Genomic DNA, 19,449 nt, shown 5'->3' with positions numbered 1-19,449 from the left:
AAAGATATTGGAAAAAGAATATTTACTAGGATAGATATAATTTATTACTTAAGATAACAAAGATGGAAAAACATTCTTTTGGGGTTACATGAAGAAGGGCTTCTAGTGGTTTTTTTTTTCCCAAATAATGCAAGGAGCACTTAGAAAAAGGTCAATTATCAGGAGAACAGAACAACAGAGCTGTTACCTTTACTCTCGCCAGGTCATGGGGATTAAGGACTGAACCCTGATAAAATTCCACCTGAGTGAAGTGTCGTTTAAAAAGAGCTTCCAGCTCAAGGTTAGGGGAGATACTGCATTGGAAAGAGGAAGAAAATACAAGATCAAATGAGAAGTCAGTTTCTGTAACTGCTCCATTTCCTGCATTTACAACCCACACATTTATTTATTTATTTTAGATATTCAGACTTCTGCTGATGCTTTTTCTTTGGCGTGGAAACAGCTTGCCTTACTTAAAAGACATACTACATTGCTCTCACTGCATTACTTTTGTCTGCAGTGCTTCTGGCCCACCTTGTGCTACCGTCCACGTTCACGGTGTGTACATTTCTGAGGGTCTTGAATCCAGAAGCATGGCCGCAAACATTTGACAACATTCTCTCCCAGCCTTCTACCCAGAAACTATACAGTACCAAAACCATTCTCTGCATGTCCACACCATTCCCTCAACGCCTGTGTTGAACAAAACAGCTCAATGCAAGATCACTAAAAACCAGAAAAAGAAACCAGACAGGGACCCTGTGGCCTATATGGGCTACAATTAAAATAAACATAATGGATGCCGTGACTTTCTGTCTCATTTCGTTTTGCCAGAAACAAAAGAAAATTTAAATGGATTACAGTCAACTGCATAATGTGGCACCAATATTGTAAATATCTTTTCTGGTGCCACTCATTAAAATAGAAGGGATTTAATAGCTATAGGCACAAACAAGTAGCAAGGTGCCGAACTCCTTTCAGTGAATGTGTAGTTTCCTGATTCCTATCACCACATATTTTCACTGTGCAAATCCTGATCTCCAATCTCCTCTCAAAGTCACATGTTATTACATAGAGGGGGAATGCAAAAAAATGATCTAGTTAGTTGTGGATATCATCGCTCGTTCAGATCAAAAGGACTAGATGAAAAAATTGTGCAAGTGCTGCTGATTCTTAATTTTCAGTTTCCACTGTTAAATCATCACAAATGATTCCTTAACTTTTTAACAATTCTCTTTAACAAAATTGCAGAATGAATTGCTGAATGCAAATATTACTTATTAATAACTTGCAACTCTTTTAAACAGATACAATTACAGAACAGAGAAGATGCTGTCTCCTATCACATGGCTTTTTCTAGCAGTTCCTCCCCTAGGCATGGCTATTTCGCATTGTATTATTTATTAAATTAAGATTAACTTACACATCATGTAGAGCCTGCAAGAAACACCAACCTCATTAAGACATCCTTCCAAATTCCACATCAGAAAAAGGCAAGATATCACGAGTGTGAAGGTAATAAAGAGCAGTACTGATTATCACCATTACAGGAATTTCATTTCTATCGTTAATATATTTGTAAAGTATCTGTTATATTAAAACTGAATCTGCACATACACTTTTTATTTTACAAATTTCTGCAATTTGAAATAAACGTTTTTCCTAGAGAAATCTAGGGTGAAAAGATACTTCCAGATTCCATAAGTTTGTACAACATACAGTGGTTTTCATTAGTTTTACTGAAGTTACTAATTTTGGTAGTTCCCCTAGGAATATTTACCACAAAAATAAATCTCTGATGTATTTATTTCCATCTCAATATTTTTTATTTCATAACCCAATCCCCACTTCAACTATGCATTTAGCTATGTACCTCACAGACAACACAACTGGGACCAAAGTCTGTCTGCTTGAAATATACTTTTTTAGAGGGTCATGGAAAATGGAGGGGAAAAAAACCCCCTTTTCTCAAGACATATTGTTAATAAAAATAAATGCAAATATTAATTTTATGGTTATTTGCAGCTTCAAATATTCTGTCTTCCCAGAAGATACAGCTTAACTTAATGAGTTTTACTAACAGATGATAAGACGAAGGTTGAAAGATTACTCACTTATGCAGAAAGACGATTTCTACATTGACATCATCCCTATCCTTGTGCAGGAAGTCCTTCAGGAAGTTCGACACACTTTCAAGTGTTATGTGACCACAGACAACTATGTGCCTGTTACAGAAAAATCAGAGTTATTCCTGTAAAGAAGGTAAAACAAGCAAGCAAGCAGAGATGGAAATGATGACTTATTAAGAAAAAAGAACATTAGTCTCTTCTTGATGTTTCTCTAGATCCAATTCCACAAAGTCAAAGAAGAAAAGTATGAATTCCAAAAGGTTTTTTGCAACTGCCAACTTTTATATATATATATATATATATATATATGCTGTCACCTGTAAAACCATTTGCCCATGTTGTATTATACTCTGAACAGTAAGTAGGATCAGTTATATATTTGTTTATGCACTCTATTAACCAGTCCCTTTCAAAGTCATCTCTTCATTTTACACATCTTTCTTGGTATCTTAAACTTGTCTAATGAGATTTACTGTTCAAGTTTTTCGGTTGTGACAGCAAATCACCCTAAAATTATTCTGTATTTTTCTACAGTTGAAGCAGACTTTTATGCCAAGGAAGGTAGTGCAAAGCTTGCCAATTACAGGCCATAAACAGCAAGAAAATAAATCTTTCTCCTACCATAAATCCTAGAAGGAGAGTACTTTACAACAAAAAGTCATTGTTTACTATTACCACTTTTCTGGCAGAGCAGACTGTGTTAAACATTTATTTTTAAATATGGTAACTCCTTTTACTTGACTACTTAATGACATCACCAGGACTCAAATGCAATTTTAGAAATAGCAACAATCTAAAATTTCAATTGTTTCTTTTCATTTAGCAGGCAAGAAATAGAAGTTTATAAGAGACTCTGGCCATGCTTATTTGTATTTAACATAGGACTTGATATATGAATGTTTATTGCTAAACTTGCTTTTCACGGTTTCTGCTTTGTCATTATTTTTGGTTTTACAAACATAAGTTTTGGGTGCAAGAAATGTCCTTGAACCAGAAACACTTAAAAATACACAAAACACGAGTTAAAGCTTTCCTGTTTTATGAGATGGTAAGCACAGTATCTGAAAGCAAGATGTAACATCTATCAGGTCAGCTTTTTCCCTGGGGCAAGGGGTCCTCCGGAGGTTTCCTCCGGGAACTTTGCAACCTGGCAGAGTTTGCAGCTTGCTGGATACTGGGAGAACCATGCCTGCACTGCCCCCAGCAGAAGGACTCCTCCCTGTTTTCCTGATGGAAAACTTGCCCGCTTGCCTGAGTTGCCAGAGGTGTATGTGTATGACTTAGTGCATTGTTATACATAAAACAGCAATGGAAAACTTCAGGAAGCTTTAGATTCTGAAGAGATATTTAAAAACTTAGTAGTTTACTTGATGTAAATTCTGAACAGAGTGTTTGTACACTACATTACACTAACATAGAGGAAAGTTCTTTCTGTCTGGTGATATTCAACACTTTTCCTGACTATAAACCCATCTAGCACCAAAACCCCATCAAGTCCCAGGAAAATTATAAATAGCAGCTAAAAATAATAATTTGTATTCCTTATACTGTTTGTGCACATTTTCTAGGATGACTGATTTTAAACTACAGGTATTACTTTCTTCAAATGTCTCCATCTATTACTATTAAGAAATTGAACTTTCCATCTGGACAGCTTATACATTGCTTTTGATAGAAGAAATAACTCCTTATTGTAGGGGAAGTCCTTTGTACAGACCCAGTGCTGTTAGCTTTAGCTGGGTCTCTTCCTGAATGCTCTTCTGATACCCTGCATTCCTATAGAGAAAGTTGATTACCTCCCTGGCTGATTTCACTTAATATGGTTTCTTTTCTGCCATTAATTAAGAGTCCACATTTTAAAAGTATGGCTTTGCAACCCAAAATTTTGTATTGCAGAAGAAATTATCAGAGTACCAAAAGATTACAAAGTAATTCATGCTCTCAGATGCCTCCAGAGGTTATTTGCTACCAAAAAGCTCCTGCTAAAAGCAGACGCATTTGGTACAATCCTGTTATGACTCTCACTGAATAGAGACTCACAGCAATCTGCTCCAGTGAAAATAAAACATTTGGCTGCCAAAAACTCTTGCATTTGGGTATCAGGATTAATTGGTTTTGGAGTGTTAAAAGGCATCTGCAGTGTGGTTTCATTTTATACTCTGATTTGGAGTTGAACACAATCTATTCTTCTCTTCTTTGCTATCATATACTGCAAAGCTGTGTCCTGAACAGCGACTGCAACAAAACCTCCTGGCTTTCAAAGAGTATTTTCTGATATGCTGCTTGCATTCATTTTTAGTTGAAAACTCCCACAAAAATCTCCTTTTTAAACATAAATCATATTTTTCCTTAGAAGTAGAAGAAATTGAAAGCAGATTTCCTGCTTGCCCACAGAGACTTAGTTATTAGGTATATCATTTAAGAAAATTTTAAGAGCTCATAATGTTCCAATCTGTCCTGTACATGATATGAAGATTTGTAACTTCCTCTGTTTGTTTCAGTAACCATTGTATTCACTTTTTAATTTTTTTAAACACCCTTCCCCGCGCCCCCCCCCCCCCCCCCCCCCCCCCCCCCGCCATGCACTAAGCAAAGCCAACATAGTAGGTATCTTTTGTTTTCTGCAAAAGAGCTGGATAGTAGGACATTGAAGTAACTTCATTTGGTCAACAGAAATGTCTAACTTCTGCATTAAGCTTTTCTTTATGAAAAACCTTAGAACTAGTACATTATCATTATTTCTTTTTATTATTATTATTCTTTAAAAAACAAAAAAGTCCCTTGCCATACTGAAAAACATGATTTAAGAATTTAGACATTTTTATTACTGATAGGTATTTAGGAGGACTAAGGTTTTTGTTAAGTAGTAGTTGTCATTGGCACACATATCAAATGTGAAACTGGTTTAATATACCAGTGGGAATCCATATTACATGACCGTGATGCTGCAAACAAAACTTTTTAGAAAAGGAGCTACATTCTATCAACAAAGATGTGCTAATCTATCCTCTCCCATACATATTTAGCATTCTCAAAATCAATTTGAGAAATAGAAAAAAGTATGAAAACATTTCAAATACGAAGAACTGGCACAGATGTACACAGCTGACTCCAACTCTGATTCTATGTAACTGAAATCCTCTACATTACCTATTTTTTTCCACCCTAGTATTGGCATAATGATCCACTTACTAAAAAATACTCCAGCTTTTTATAAAGTAAACAAAAATGGTGACAAAAAACCCAAAGCTACTACAGAGACAAACTGTTTCAGTAAGGAAAACAATGAAATGAGCAAAAGTTAAAACATCTAGATTTCTGGCATGAGATAATTGAGAACATACACTTAAACCATGTAAATAGCACTGTAAATGAAAGCAGATCCACTGTGAATAGGATTCTTTAAAAAGGATCTTTGAATGGTTCTTCCTTCAGAGGACACAATACAAAAGGCAAATATTTTGCCTGATTGTTTTGCAAGAAAAATCCATTTTATTGTAACAACTATAAAGAACTCGAAAAAAAACTCACTCCAACTAGCCTCTCCTAATAAATCAAAAATAAGAAATACAAAATTCTGTTGAATACTTAGTGTTCACTTGTCAAGTAACTAAAGGAAGTGTGGAGCATATTGATCTAGATGCCTCTATAAAATTATGATATTTATATCAAATACACATGCGCCAATCTTTTTGTGGTATTTCTGCTTAGCATTCTGATCATTCCTTCATCTACTGACCATCCAAAATCTTTATATACCAGTAGCAGGCTGCTGTGGTTGAAGCAGACAGAAGCTTGTAAAAATCCAACAAGTTTTGCTCAAAAAATGATGAACGTCAGTCATGTTTTCTTATTAAAAAAGAAATGTCAACAGAGACTGTACATGTGATCTGCTTGTTTATCTATTAGTGCTATGTATTCTTAAACATACCAGTTTACAGTACGTTTCTAGATGGTTGTGCTTTTAATGATTTACCAAACATTACTTGGGATTCTGATCAAAACTTCACGCATGTGTTTCTGTGTCTTTCTCTAATTTCAATATAAACTTCCCTCTCAGATTAACTCTGTTAGAGCAGTAAGTGCTGTGCAGCCCCCTTTTGAAGTGTTTCCCTTTCTTCTGCACAGAGCACCTGAGCTGAAGGATGATGGTCCTCTAAGAACCTCTTATGTAGCCAATGTGTACAATAAAAAAACCAAAAAACCCTGTAAGCTAATTTCTCAATCTGATTCTCCCATCAGGCTCTATAAATCTTCTAGTAAAAAGGAGACAAGCAGAAAATATCAAAGCAAACTGACTGTCAAGCAAGTTAAACATTTTTTCTTCTACAATGGTTCAAAAGTAGATTTTCATTATTCTCTTTATTCCTGAAGAATTAAAAATCTCAAAAGTGTTGCGGTTTCTAGGAAGTGTTGCAGACACCAAAATATGTATCAGCATTAAAAGTATACAAGCATATGGCCATACTGTCAGAGGAGATGTAACTGCACTATGTGAAAACTTCTCAGGTACCTTTAATTTCTGTAAATTTGACAGTTGATAGCTTCAACTGTCAGCTATTTAGGAACCAGACTGTACTTGTGCAGCTGTTGTGCTTAATTCTGACAGAAAGTATCTGTTCTTTCCACCAGGTCCCATGCTTTTGGATTCTCTCTTAAATCATGAATAAAGAAAAAAGGATTAGGTAATACCAGGAAGCACCCAAAAAGCTCCATTCAGTCTATGGTGCACAGTACAGATCAGTGGAACCCTACTGGATCCTCCATCAGATTAACACAAATAGGAAATTGTCAATGTCAGGCGTTTGAAATTTTCTCTGATGCAAATATTAAATCACTTTGTGACCAATACAAGAGTGCACTTCAGCTCCTTTAATCCAGGATAAATAGCACTCTTCTTTGTTTAAAATGCACATTAGAGCTTTCATCCAGGTCTGTTTGCAATGGCATGCTATCCTACATGACTTACTCTGGGCTTCTTTGTTTATTTAAACTTTGCTCAGCTACAGCTAAATGATTTTATCTTGCATGTTTATGATCATGATCTAAGGAACTTTGCAACGTTTCTTTATAAACCAAGTTAAAAGTTAATATTCTTTTGTTTGATGCACACCTCCAAACCAGCCATAATAAAATGAAAGCACAGTGATTTGTTTCTTCCAGCGTCTGGATTAGTTAGGAGGCTTCCACTGTATCTTAAAGGATGAATTTTCATCCTTTCATTCAGTCTGAATGGCAATATTATTTGAGTATTTCTGCTTTTATGAAAAATACCACAACATTTAGGCCCAACACATGTCTAGCACCAGAAAACAAAAGTGCACAGTCTACTATAAACAGAAGTAAAAACTGCTGATTACTATGCACAAGGAGCCCATCCTAGAAAGCTTACAATAAAATGCAGGGGTAATCTACACCTCCAGCCTTAGCATCTCACTTTCAAACAGACCTTAATCTACTGTTCTAATCCCTCCAAACCCTGGACTTCATTTTTGTAACATTTTGTGTGGCAGATATCACACACACAAGCCATCCTGATTTTACTTTTGATATCAACTGGAAGTGTTTTCTATTAAATATATTGCTTTGTCCCATTATTACTCATTTTCAAATCACCTTACATGTTTTTTTAAGTGCTCAATGAGTCAAAAAATAATTAAATCCTTTGTATGCAATGCAGGAGTTAGGAAAGGAACTTCAGATTTTTGAGAATTTCATCCATGACCAGAGCCAATGCATTTGTTTCCCCAGAAATTATCCGAAAATGTCATGGCTCATTTTATGCAACAGAACCTGAGAGAAAGCAAGAAGTCTCTAAAACTTGATGATCAATTAATCACTTCTGCCATCTCACATTACACAGCCTGGAATGCCATGGACTGTATTGTTTGCAGAATATGGCAGATCAGCAGATTTATAAACCAGATTCAGTCTTTCTTGGGTCAAAATTTGAACAGCAACTACTGCTGTCTGATGCCAAATCCAAAAGGGTTTTTTTCAAGTTTAAGCAGAGAAAAGGAACTTTTACAACTTCAACTAGAAATATAAAATAAGCGCTATTATTGTAGGAATGGAACATGATATGAGACCTCAAATACACATTTTAGTCATGATGTTCTTTTATGTCACTTCCCACATTTCCTTTCTTACTTTCAAAAGAATGGATATAGTTTAATATGCACACAAAATTGAAAAAAAAAGTTTGTCTTATTTCTTCTATCTGTCAGTCTATTTAACACTCATCAGATTTTCTTTATCACTGAGTGAAGTTTCATTTGAAGAAGTGGGATTAGAAGAATGGCTAGCAGATGGGAAATAGAGACACCCCTGGGATCATAATGTAATCCATGTCACATTCTCTTATTACATTCTCATCCCAATGAAAAAATAATACCTTACATATTGCATCAAATTATTTAATATAAGAATTCAATGTCACTTTCTTTGGAGCTATGCCTCCCATTACTGAAGCAAATGGATCTTTTCTTTGGTTAAGCCTTTTCTTTTTTTTTCCTAATTTGTAATGAAATTCAAGTGTCTAATGAGTCCAATATGGCCTGTCAACTTAAATTATCTGTTTGTCTTTCTGTTTACCATATCTATCTGTCTACAGTTTTTATTTTCCTCTGTGAAGTTTAGTTATTGAATCCCATGTTTCCTTCTGGAAGGAATTTCTAACAGATGATTATTCCTGTTGATATGTTGATGATTTGATAATTTATGGCTTGTAAATTTAAGAAATCTGAAGAAATCTCTGGGAACCAGAACAGTTCATGACAGAAGAGAAACAGGAGGTTCCAATACCTTATACAGTAAAGGACTGGGATTTCGTTAAAATGTATTTTTTTGATCTTACATATTAACTACGCTAATGCCTCTGTATAATTTATTTTGGCATCTTTTGAATTTGTAATGAAGTCTAGCAGAAACCTATATGATGGTGACAAAGGAAGCAGTTTATGGCCAGAATCACAGAATGGGTCAGGTAGGGAGGAACCCCAGTGGCTCTTCTGGACCAACCTCCCTGCTCAGGCAGGTCACTGCTCTCTCTGCCATACCTGTACATGGAAAGCTGTGCTCTACTTTCTGCCCTCATAAAGACTTTGCATTGGATTTGATAGCAGTGTTGCATAAAAAAGACAAAATAATTTAGTCCATGGAATTAGAAGTCATTAATTCAATGTAAAGACTGAAAAAAATCAGTAAGTTATCAAGGCTGAGTTCATCAGTTTACAAATGTTCTTCCTATAGGCTTTCTGGAGCTTTGTATACACTGATTTACAACAACTTAGTACCTTGAACTGGAAAATATTTCAAAGAATTAAAATCCAGTCTGACTGTATGCACACACAAACAGAGAAATGGAACAAGAACAATCTTGATTCAAAAGTAAATTAGTAAATACAGAATAATTTTTTAATTATGAATTCATAGAGGTAAAACATATCTGGATCTTTATCCACATCACATCCCACACCACAGTAATATAAATATTATAAACAAATAAGCAAATTAAAGGTTTTGGGGTTTTTTTTTCCTTAACACAGATGATCTTGTAAGTCCTATTTTGGCTGGAAACAAATGTGTAAGTCCCAAAACATCACAAAAATAGTGCTAAAGCATAAATCTACTTATCCAAACCCAAGACCATCTTGAAAAAAAGCCATATTTCAAAAGAATCAAAGCCTGAACATTACAGAAAAGCAGGGAATTACAGCACTTTAGAAATACATCCAAAGTGATCAAGTCCATTCTGGCTTTCCAGAGTTATGAATGCATGAACAAACCTGCAGACTTAATGCTCTATTCTAAAACCAGCTATGGTGAAAGAGTGGCAGATACCTTTTCATCATGGTTCTTCACCTTAGAAACATCACTTTAAAATGATCCCTTGAATATTAACTCATTAATTCTACAAATAATTCAGAGAAAAATCCTAAACAAAGTCAAACTAAAAGCTTTAAAAAGAAAAGACCTAAATGTAGACACGGTGTAAAGAAGCATGTATGTTCTGTTTGTCAGGGTTTTTTTGGTTGCCTGGTTGTTTTTTTGGTTTTTTTTTTTGTTCCAGATTGTAATTATGCCAAATTCATTACTCATCATTAAATGTGAACATTTGGCCTCAGCTACATTTTGTATAGATATATTGGTATAGATACTTTGGTATAAATGCAACAGTAAGTACGTCTGTTCATTTAATAGCTGAAGATGAAACTTCAATCAAAGACTATAAAGAAATTCCTGTTCCTTAAAAGTCTCCCCACAATAATAATACAAAGCAGGAATTATAATTCAATTTGAAATCTAACAGATTCCCTGTGGACTTTCCCAACTAAATGAACCTATTATTTAGTTAAGTCTAACAAGTGATAGCTGCATACTATCTACAAACTACTTTTGTTTCCAAAGTTTTTATGTATAGGTCTCATCTAGGACAAAAATAAGGTTATTATGCAAAATTAATCTGACATAGTTTATGATCCTTTGGGGACTTTATAGGCTGAAAAGCAAAATGAAATGTGAGATCAAACTTGGTGTGTTGGTTATTTCCCTTCTTTAGTTAGTGAAGTTTGTATTGATAATTCTTACACATACATTCCAGCTCCTTTGTAGTTACAATTCCACAGCAAGGCTCTCCATAGAATTAAAGTAAGTTAGTGCAAAACTCAAAACATACATAATCACACACTGGTTTTAATTTTTGACCTAAACGTTTACTAATCATGTTATAACACACCGAGTTTAGGAAGTAACATGTTGTGCCATTTCCTGGCTTGGTTGCTAGCTGGGGTTAAACCATGACAATGTATAAACATATGCATAGATGCTACAAAGCAGATTCCATGTATTTATCTATGTTGTACAGAGTTAAAAAGTACACGCATTTGCTCTTTTAAGGGCTGAAACTGTATCTTTCACCAAAATCCAGCTGTTTTCAGATTGGAAATGTATTTAATTTTTTCTGGAAACTTTCTGACGTTAGAAAAAGAACAACCATAGCTTCTCATTATTTTTGCTGCCAGAATCTATGCTTGGTTGCTCAACTAAAGACCTTATACTGCTAATTACTACCACATGCACATATCCCAAGCAAAGGAAAACTTATTGGTTCTGACAATCCAGTCTCTCAACACTGAATTCCAAATGAAAACTTCAATTTTGGCCAAACATAACATTTCATCAATCTTGTTCTACTGACTGCAAAAGCAACATCAAACAAGGGGTGCTAATGGCTTTTTACTGCGCAGTTCCCAAGCTTAGGTTCTCTGATGAAAGACCCACATGAGCAAAGGACATCTTTAAACTACTTAGTAATTAATAATTGAACCAGAAAACAATGCATAAAGTAAATTGAACAGTTTGTACGCTGATGACAGAGCTGAGTTTCAAGCAACAAATTATATGAGCAGTAGAGTTCAGCAGAGAAAGCACTGACAACAGAGTGAGATAAACACAGATAGTGCATATAAAGAAAGACAAAAATGAACAGTGAAAAAATAAAATCAAGCATGCCCCAAAGCTAGCAGAAGCCTGTAATCTGAAGCTGAGCTTTTCAGGATGTGGGGTTCCGACTGAATATTAGGTCCAAATTTAGAGACATCTGAGCAATGCTGGGTACTAGTGACAATGTAGAAGGGGAGGGACAAACTCTGTGTGTAAAACAGGTATTAAACACGTTCCCCTCTGCTATAACCCCTTTGGAGCTTTCAAAACAGAGGGATATGTTCTGAGTTTGAAAAACTTCTTTTTGAGAAAACAAGTATGAATATAAATACTGAGTCCTAGCTTCTGTCACAAATAAATATTTTGGGAAATTACCAATACTACCTATTCCCAGAAATAAAACAAGGCATGTAGTTTGTCTAGGTGAGTGATGCAAGTTTCCAACATCAGTGTTTACAGTTTATCTTAGAAATTTGAGGGTATCTCAGTAAATTCATGTATTGAAGTTTACTATCTAATTGTTTGAGTATTATTGAACAGAAAATAGTGTAAGTTATATTTAATTTTAAAACTTTGAGTTATCTACACAGTGATATAAAACAGTACTCTAGAATTAGCTCTGTGGGACATTAACAGTCTTTCTGCTACACAGAAAGGAGAAATAACTTGGTAAAACCATAATCCACTTCAACAAAATGTTGCATGGGTGATGATTTGAAAGGAACGAAGTAAAAAATTATCTTCTTAAAGTAAGAAGAGGGACAATTCATTCAATAAGTTTCTTGCAGTACCTTATTTATATCATATGGAAAGGACTCTCTATATGACTAGACTTTCTGGGCAAATATACTCTACCAGTGGATGTCACAATGGTATGTAATGAAATGAAGGATGGCAACACTAAAGGTGATATTGTGCGGTATCGCACTATATCGCCAAGGACATCTGGTTCAGTAATGGCTATATCCCAGCACGTCCAGGAGCTGGGAATGCCACAAAGAGCTCGTTTTAACTCGGTCAAGGAAACAAGCAGGCTTTCTATAGAAATGTAATGAGGTAATGCGGTCCAATAAAATTTAACCTTTGCCACCAGGTAAAAATAGTAGGTTTGGTTTTTTTACCATACTATTTTGATATTAAGGCTACTGCCTACTTTCAGATACACTTAATATGGTACAGGGAAGAGGACTGCTTTAAAATCCCTGGTCACGGATTCTACAATTGTGAGAGTTTGCAATATCCATAGAAAGTCCAAAAAAAAGCTGCATGAGATCTGAATCTGCTGGCTGAACACTGAGGAACAGGGCCATTAGATTTCTTACACTGTCAGTCCAACAGAACAAAGTGGACAATATATGTCTCCTATTTTGCATCCAGTAAAACAAAGTTTTCTGGAGAACTGAGTTGTCTGAAAATCATGTGAATCACTTAGTTAAGAGATAAACCACATGATATTCTGATGGCCAAAATGGAAAAGCAACAACTCACCCTTGCTGCAGAAGTTAACTGCATACCTAATAGCAGCACTTTTTATAAGGTACATCAGTGTAGTCTGAGTGGTATCCAGGTTCTGGAGAAGTAGGGACAAAATGTTGTGACTTGTACCATAGCACAGCCCAGGTCTCTAATTACAGTGTGACAACTCTCCAGTGGTAACATCTGATGTCAAAGAATACAGCCTTGTAAGCTGTGAGTCAGCTATTACCACCTTCAGGGGCTCTTTTAGAGTCCCACAACCACACCTGGTCGTTTTGGACTTACTTTCTGCCTCGGGTTGAGTTAAAAGTTCCGCCGTATTTCTTCCGATTAAGGATGAGAGCAGCAATTTCTGGCACGTAGCGAGCAAACATTGCCTACATGCATGAAACAAAAACACAAAAAAAAAAAGAAAATGGCATGCAGAGAGTGTTCTACTGCAGCAGAGGCAGCAGAGCCTCTTGGGATACTTACTTTCTTCCACTAACCGCACTATAGGAACCACCATATTTCTTGCGGTTTCCTATTAACTCTATGATTTCAGGGACGTAGCTGGCAAACATGGCCTAAGAAGAAGATAGGAGACAGAAGAAAAGACTAAAAAGAGAGGCCAAAGAAAGGGGGATGATGAATATTTTCAGAAGATAAATATTTTTAAGATCTGAAAAAGCAAAAGAATTAGATCTATGCAGTTATTTAAAAAGAAAATTTTTAAAAAATGAAAAAGTTCTTATTAAACAAAACAAGAGGGCTCAATGTAAAAGTTGGTCCCAGAGAAGGTACACACCTTATAAATAAATAAAATGGTCAAAAGAGGAAAAATGGACGCATAAAACAAAACAAGAACAAAATTACTTCGAACTGGTACATAATCACAAAAAACAGTTATGTTTACTTCTTCCTGAAGAGGGGAGGGGAAAAAAACCCATCCAAGCCCCACTGCAAAAAAACCAAATCCAAGTATTATCATTACTGTTACATTTCTGTTTTAAAATACAGACTTTTCCCTACAAGAATTCAAAAAGACAAAAACGAGATGAAATCAGGGGTTATTTCCCCATCAAGAAACACAAAAAATCACCCCCCCCATCCCCAAAGAAACTTTTCCAAAAGTTCTTGTGTTTAGAAGGATTAGAGTAACATGTGACAGAAAAAAGGTTTTGAGGAGAAAATAAAAATTATTGTGCCATGTTTTGTCCAACAAACAGCTTCCTTGTGGCTGGATACTTCGAAGAGCTACTGCCATCTGACATGTCAATAAACAGAGATGGGAATGCATATATGTAATACTTATACGTATCTGTCTCATATATGGCATTCAAAACATTGGTGTGTTATATATATATATATATATCTATATATCACCTCTGTGAGATATATATATATGTGAAATCAATGGATGTGGGTAAAGTAACAATATACTTATGTGTGTATGGGCACAATATACATTACAAGTCCCCCGCAAAGCATTTACCTTGTAAATAGTAAAATAAACTTTGCTAGAGAAACTTTGTTAGAGAACATTGCAACAGGTGTAATCATATTTCGAGCACTGACAAAAAATGGAGAAGGTGACAAGACAAATAGTAACTTGGGTACTATTTACATACAGGATGAAGAACACAAGAAATTGCTGATATAAAAGGATACTGGTTATGGTCATGTGATAAACTGTGAGCTAAAATTGTACTATGTGACATGAAAGAGAATGTGGTTGCCATCATCTGGATCAGGCAAGCTGCTCTTTAAGGCAGTCCAAAGCCACAGTGTTTGTTGGAATTCTGGGAAGGAACACAGAAGGGTGGGTAGGACTTCTGAAACCGCAAAGTGCCTTTATATATCAATAGCAACCTCCAAAAGTGCTCTACAGTCAGTCACTAAGAAGCAGAAGTCTACAAATAACATTATAAGTTGAAATATTAAGGCACTTCATGTATTCACATGCATTACTCATTTAAATGGATTGGAAAAATTCTAATTCTGGACTAATTCTGGACTAATTTGACAAGCTCTGCCAAAATACTTATCTATAGGAAAAAAATGTGTATTAAACATACTTTAATGTTTTATAATTAATTTTAATTTACTAAGCCAGATATTATTGTGTCCTTAATTACAACATTGAGATATACAGGATCAAGTTTTAAGGTAAATGGAGTATTAAGAAGAATATAAAGAAGAACTTTTACCAATCCCCCAAGGATGAAGAAGACCATGAAAAGGCGACCAAGGGTTGTTTTTGCATAAACATCTCCATAGCCAACAGTGGACATTGTAACCATCAGCAAATAAACACATTCCCAATATGTCAGCGGTTGATTATTTTGGAAATTTTCCCATGGATCCCCTGAGTTCTCCACCTACAATGTACAAGAAAACATATAATGAATTATATTAATTGTAATTAATTCTAATTAACCCCAAATTAACTTTACCCATACATGCATGTGTCTCTGTGCGTGTGCATAGATATATAATTTGGCATATAATATGAACTCTGAATCCTTTCCTATGATTTATTTTGATCAAATACAGAACCTGACCCTGTGCCAGATAGAGTGCTGCAGTTCTTTTGCCAAAACATACAGCCTTGCTACTCAGGTCATTAATGGGAAGTATCTTTTCCAGGCACTACTAAATGATGTATCTTACTCATTTAGTTAGGTAAGTTCATTTAATAAAAATTTGTTCAAAACATTTTCAGAGTATATCTTACTTTTAATGCAATTATACTCCTCAATGTTTTTACTTTAAAAGATTATGTAGCTATTGAACACATTATCGGCACCTTTAATGGTATGCTACTACTTTTTCAAAAAGCCAGCCACTGTCGAGACAAAACCATAAACTTGTCAGTGGGAAAGGAGTGTGTCATCTAAAATTTGTTCCACATTACAAAGTTGAAGTTTGAGTATTCCTGCAGTAGAATAGAAAAGCTTTTGTTGGAAAACAAAGAAAAAAAAAAAAAACCCAAAAAACAACCAAATTCCAGAAAACAGCATTCCCTTGGTCTTGATGTAATATTTAAGGGGTGTTGCGCTCTGTTCAAAAACGGAAAAAGGCATTGTTTCTAGACAGAAATGCTACATTTGCCCAGAGGAGCGTAAAAATACAGTTCTACGCAAATGAGAAATACATAATAAATCAAAGCGTTCAAAATCTTTATACGGGCGAACAACACACGACGGACGGCTCCAGCGAAGGCGGCGCAGGGACGCGGTCCCGACGCGGGCCCCTCAGGGGCGTTCCCGGGCGAACACCGCCCCCTGCCGCTCGCCGCGGGCCGCTCCCGCCGCTCACCGCGGGCCGCTCCCGCCGCCGGGCCCGCCGCTCACAGCCCCGGGGAGGGAGAAGGAGCCTCGGCACGGGGCGGCCTCCTTACTGCACCCCATCCAAGGGGTGCGGCACTAGCGAGGGGTCGGCAGCAAAGCGGCCCAGAGAGCCCGCGACCCGTCAGAACGTGTCCGTGAGGGGCCCTCACACGCACTCACCAAATGTATGAACCCAGCTGCTGTCAGCCACGTGCTGATAAATATAGAGCACAGATTCACTAGCTTGATGGAATTACTGGAAATAAACAAAGCAAAGAGGAACTTAGACGAGAATTTGTCACGCATTTTTTAATCGGCACCTGTATACAACTGCATACTTTAGATTCAAGAACCTGATAATTACTTCCCAGAAGAAAGAGACTCCCTAAAAAACGTATTCAAAAATGTATGTATAATATGCAGTATCTTTCTTCTGGAGAGTTCACATTTTCGTAATTTAGACAGCTTGAAGAGAAAGTCCCAGTGTAAGAGAACAGAAAGACAAACAAACCTTAGCTACATCAGTAGTCAGAAACAAACTAATAGAAATAAATAATGCTTTCTCTCAAATAATTTGGTTGCCTCTCAGTACATTCACCTCTTCACTTCTCACTGCTATGCACTCAGAATTACTCATATGTAAATACACAAAAAGTACATGAGAAGGTTATGACTCCCAAATTAAAGAACTAAGGTATTTTACAGTTCCTGTGTAAAATCCTAAGTATTTTCCCTATTATTCTGTTTGCATGAACTCCTATGGACCTCTTTATGGAAAATTCACATGAAATTGGAGTATTTCATACTTCACATTCACATTCTTCTCTAAGAAAAGAAAAAAGTATAATTTAAACCTACCAAAACCTCTGCAACTACTTTTTTTAAGTCACACTGAGTAGTATTTTCCCTATTGTAGTCAGAAGTGGTTCTGAAGCAAGGACCTCACTTCAGTTCAGCAGAAAAAAGCCATACTTAAAAACTTCAGGAAGAAATACAAATAAAACCTGCTCCCTCTCTTCTCACAAAAGTCACTGTCCTAAGAAGATAATCAACAGAAACACAAGGAACTGCAATCCATGTATGACTATGTTTAAACTATCTTAACCCATTTCATGGTTTTGAAAATATTTATAAGGTGTAACACCTCAAAAAACAAACAAACAAACAAAAAATACAAAAAAAATGAAAAAGAAAACGAAAAAGAAAAAAAAAAGCCCAAAGCAAAAAACCCACGTACAATTACCCTTAAAGCAATACATTAAAAAAAAAAAAAAAAAAAAAAAAAAAAAAAAAAAAAAAAAGGTAAAAATCACTAGCAGTAGTTGTTTTGTGGTATAATTAATCAATGTTTCTGTTTATAACTACTCTAAGGACAATAAAAATGTATTCTTTTCTGAACAAAATTGGTTCCAGTAAAGTTAACCAGTACAGCTCCTTTAAAAATATTTTTTAAAGTTATGGTTAGTAGATATATGGGGGTACAAAGAATAGACTATGACTGATAATATGACAAATGATTAAATTAATATTGTACTCAAAAATAAAATAAAATAGTATATCAGTGGTCTTGTCATTAGTGTTCACCAACATCAACATATAACCCCTATTTCTCTCTTTCTTAAGCTGTGGTTGATTAAGTGATTACTACCTTCGTGCATAGCACGGGACCCTAACCAATGGGTTCCTAGATTAAACAGGAGTGATGCTGATGCAAAGCTCCATTATGAAAGGCTGAATATCATCCTTTACCTGAACTTAGAACATGAGATGTTCCTGATAAAAAAACTATGTGTCTGTTGGTCTCTTCATATTACTGTAATACCCATTAATAGTAACTATTTACATTACTTGTTTGGTACATTTTATTTTTGAAGATTTATTAAACACTGCACCTTGTCTGTCCTCTATGAAATACTCCCTGTGTTTCTGCCAGAGTCTAAATATAGATGAAGGATTAGTCATAAACATTTCCCCCCTCTTTAAGCTCTTTCCAACATCTGTGCAAAATCCCTCACTGTGAGCCATGCCTAAGCCCCTGCAGTTTTTTTGAATTATATTAGAAAACAATGGAAAGAAATTTTTCAACTAAAAAATTGTAGACTTCCATTTCCTAAAACATGGGAACAAAAAATCTTGAGTAAAATACATTTGATTTCAAATTAGGGAAACAAATGTGTCCTTGGCAGAGTACAGGCTTTTAAAGTGCCACTGTAAAATTTTGCTTTGTCTTACAGGATCTTTTCAAATAGCTTTTTCTTTTTTTTCCCCCAGATATTCTAATAATCACCTAACACTTTGCTAGTCTCCTTACTGCCTCTGTTTTTGAGTTGTGCAGCTTCTTTCACTGGATTCCACTTTTTGGAATGGCCCTTCTGATCACTGTGTAAATAATGTATGTTCCTTTAACCCTCATACCTCAGTCAATAATTCCAAGAGTAATTTTCACTTATAGGTTACAGTAAATGTTTTTCTTTACTGGAGAAAAGAGAAAAGGAGGAGAAAATTTCTCTGCAATTGCACTAAATATTATAAACGCAGCAGTGTTTAGTATACTATCAGTTTCTCATCTCCTCAATTGTTATGTGTTATTAATGCCAAATGCACTGAAATGCCTACATCAAATCAGTTCCACACCTTTTTCATATAAATATATATCACCTGAAATGGTGAACTCTTCTCTTTTGCTGAATTTTTCAATAATAAAAAGAACTTTTTTTCCCTACTATAATTTCAGAGCTAATATTAATGTACTGAATTTGCTACTCCAATTCAACAATACAAGTTCTGTCACTGATTCTTCATCTTTATGTTCACAAAAAATCCTAAAACATTGACAATTTCAATAAAATCTTAAAAGTGGACTGCAAAAAAATTGCTAAAAGTATCTTAATTCTAGAAGATTTTTAACCATACCTGAGCAAAATAATGTTGCAGCAGCGGGCAAGAGCATACAATGCAGTCAGTATAAGACATACAAGTAATAATAAAGGTTTAAGGCCACAGTATGTAATTGAAATCACTGACTGAATTTAGGGAAATAAATTTTATTTAAACAGTACTAGATTTGTTGAGACTTCTAGTTTAATTGCTCTAACTTGTACAAAATTATT

General features: G+C 35.4%; 1 protein-coding gene across 21 annotated transcripts in view; it reads right to left on the bottom strand.

Annotated features, from left to right (window-relative positions):
• KCNMA1 (potassium calcium-activated channel subfamily M alpha 1) overlaps nucleotides 1-19,449 on the bottom strand; it is a 434,865-nt gene that overhangs the window by 134,572 nt on the left and 280,844 nt on the right. For all 21 annotated transcript variants that reach the window (XM_040071955.2, XM_058421618.1, XM_040071957.2 and 18 more), the window contains 5 exons: nucleotides 16,520-16,595; nucleotides 15,218-15,388; nucleotides 13,503-13,594; nucleotides 2,094-2,204; nucleotides 188-293 (listed from right to left, as the gene is read on the bottom strand). In XM_040071955.2, the coding sequence (XP_039927889.1) occupies nucleotides 188-293; nucleotides 2,094-2,204; nucleotides 13,503-13,594; nucleotides 15,218-15,388; nucleotides 16,520-16,595 (556 nt within the window). The remainder of the gene's footprint in view (nucleotides 1-187; nucleotides 294-2,093; nucleotides 2,205-13,502; nucleotides 13,595-15,217; nucleotides 15,389-16,519; nucleotides 16,596-19,449) is intronic.

The sequence above is a fragment of the Hirundo rustica genome, chromosome 8 (assembly GCF_015227805.2).
Source record: "Hirundo rustica isolate bHirRus1 chromosome 8, bHirRus1.pri.v3, whole genome shotgun sequence".
Taxonomy (NCBI): domain Eukaryota; kingdom Metazoa; phylum Chordata; class Aves; order Passeriformes; family Hirundinidae; genus Hirundo; species Hirundo rustica.
The sequence above is the reverse complement of the archived record's forward strand: the minus strand, read 5'-3'. Positions and strand labels throughout refer to the sequence as shown.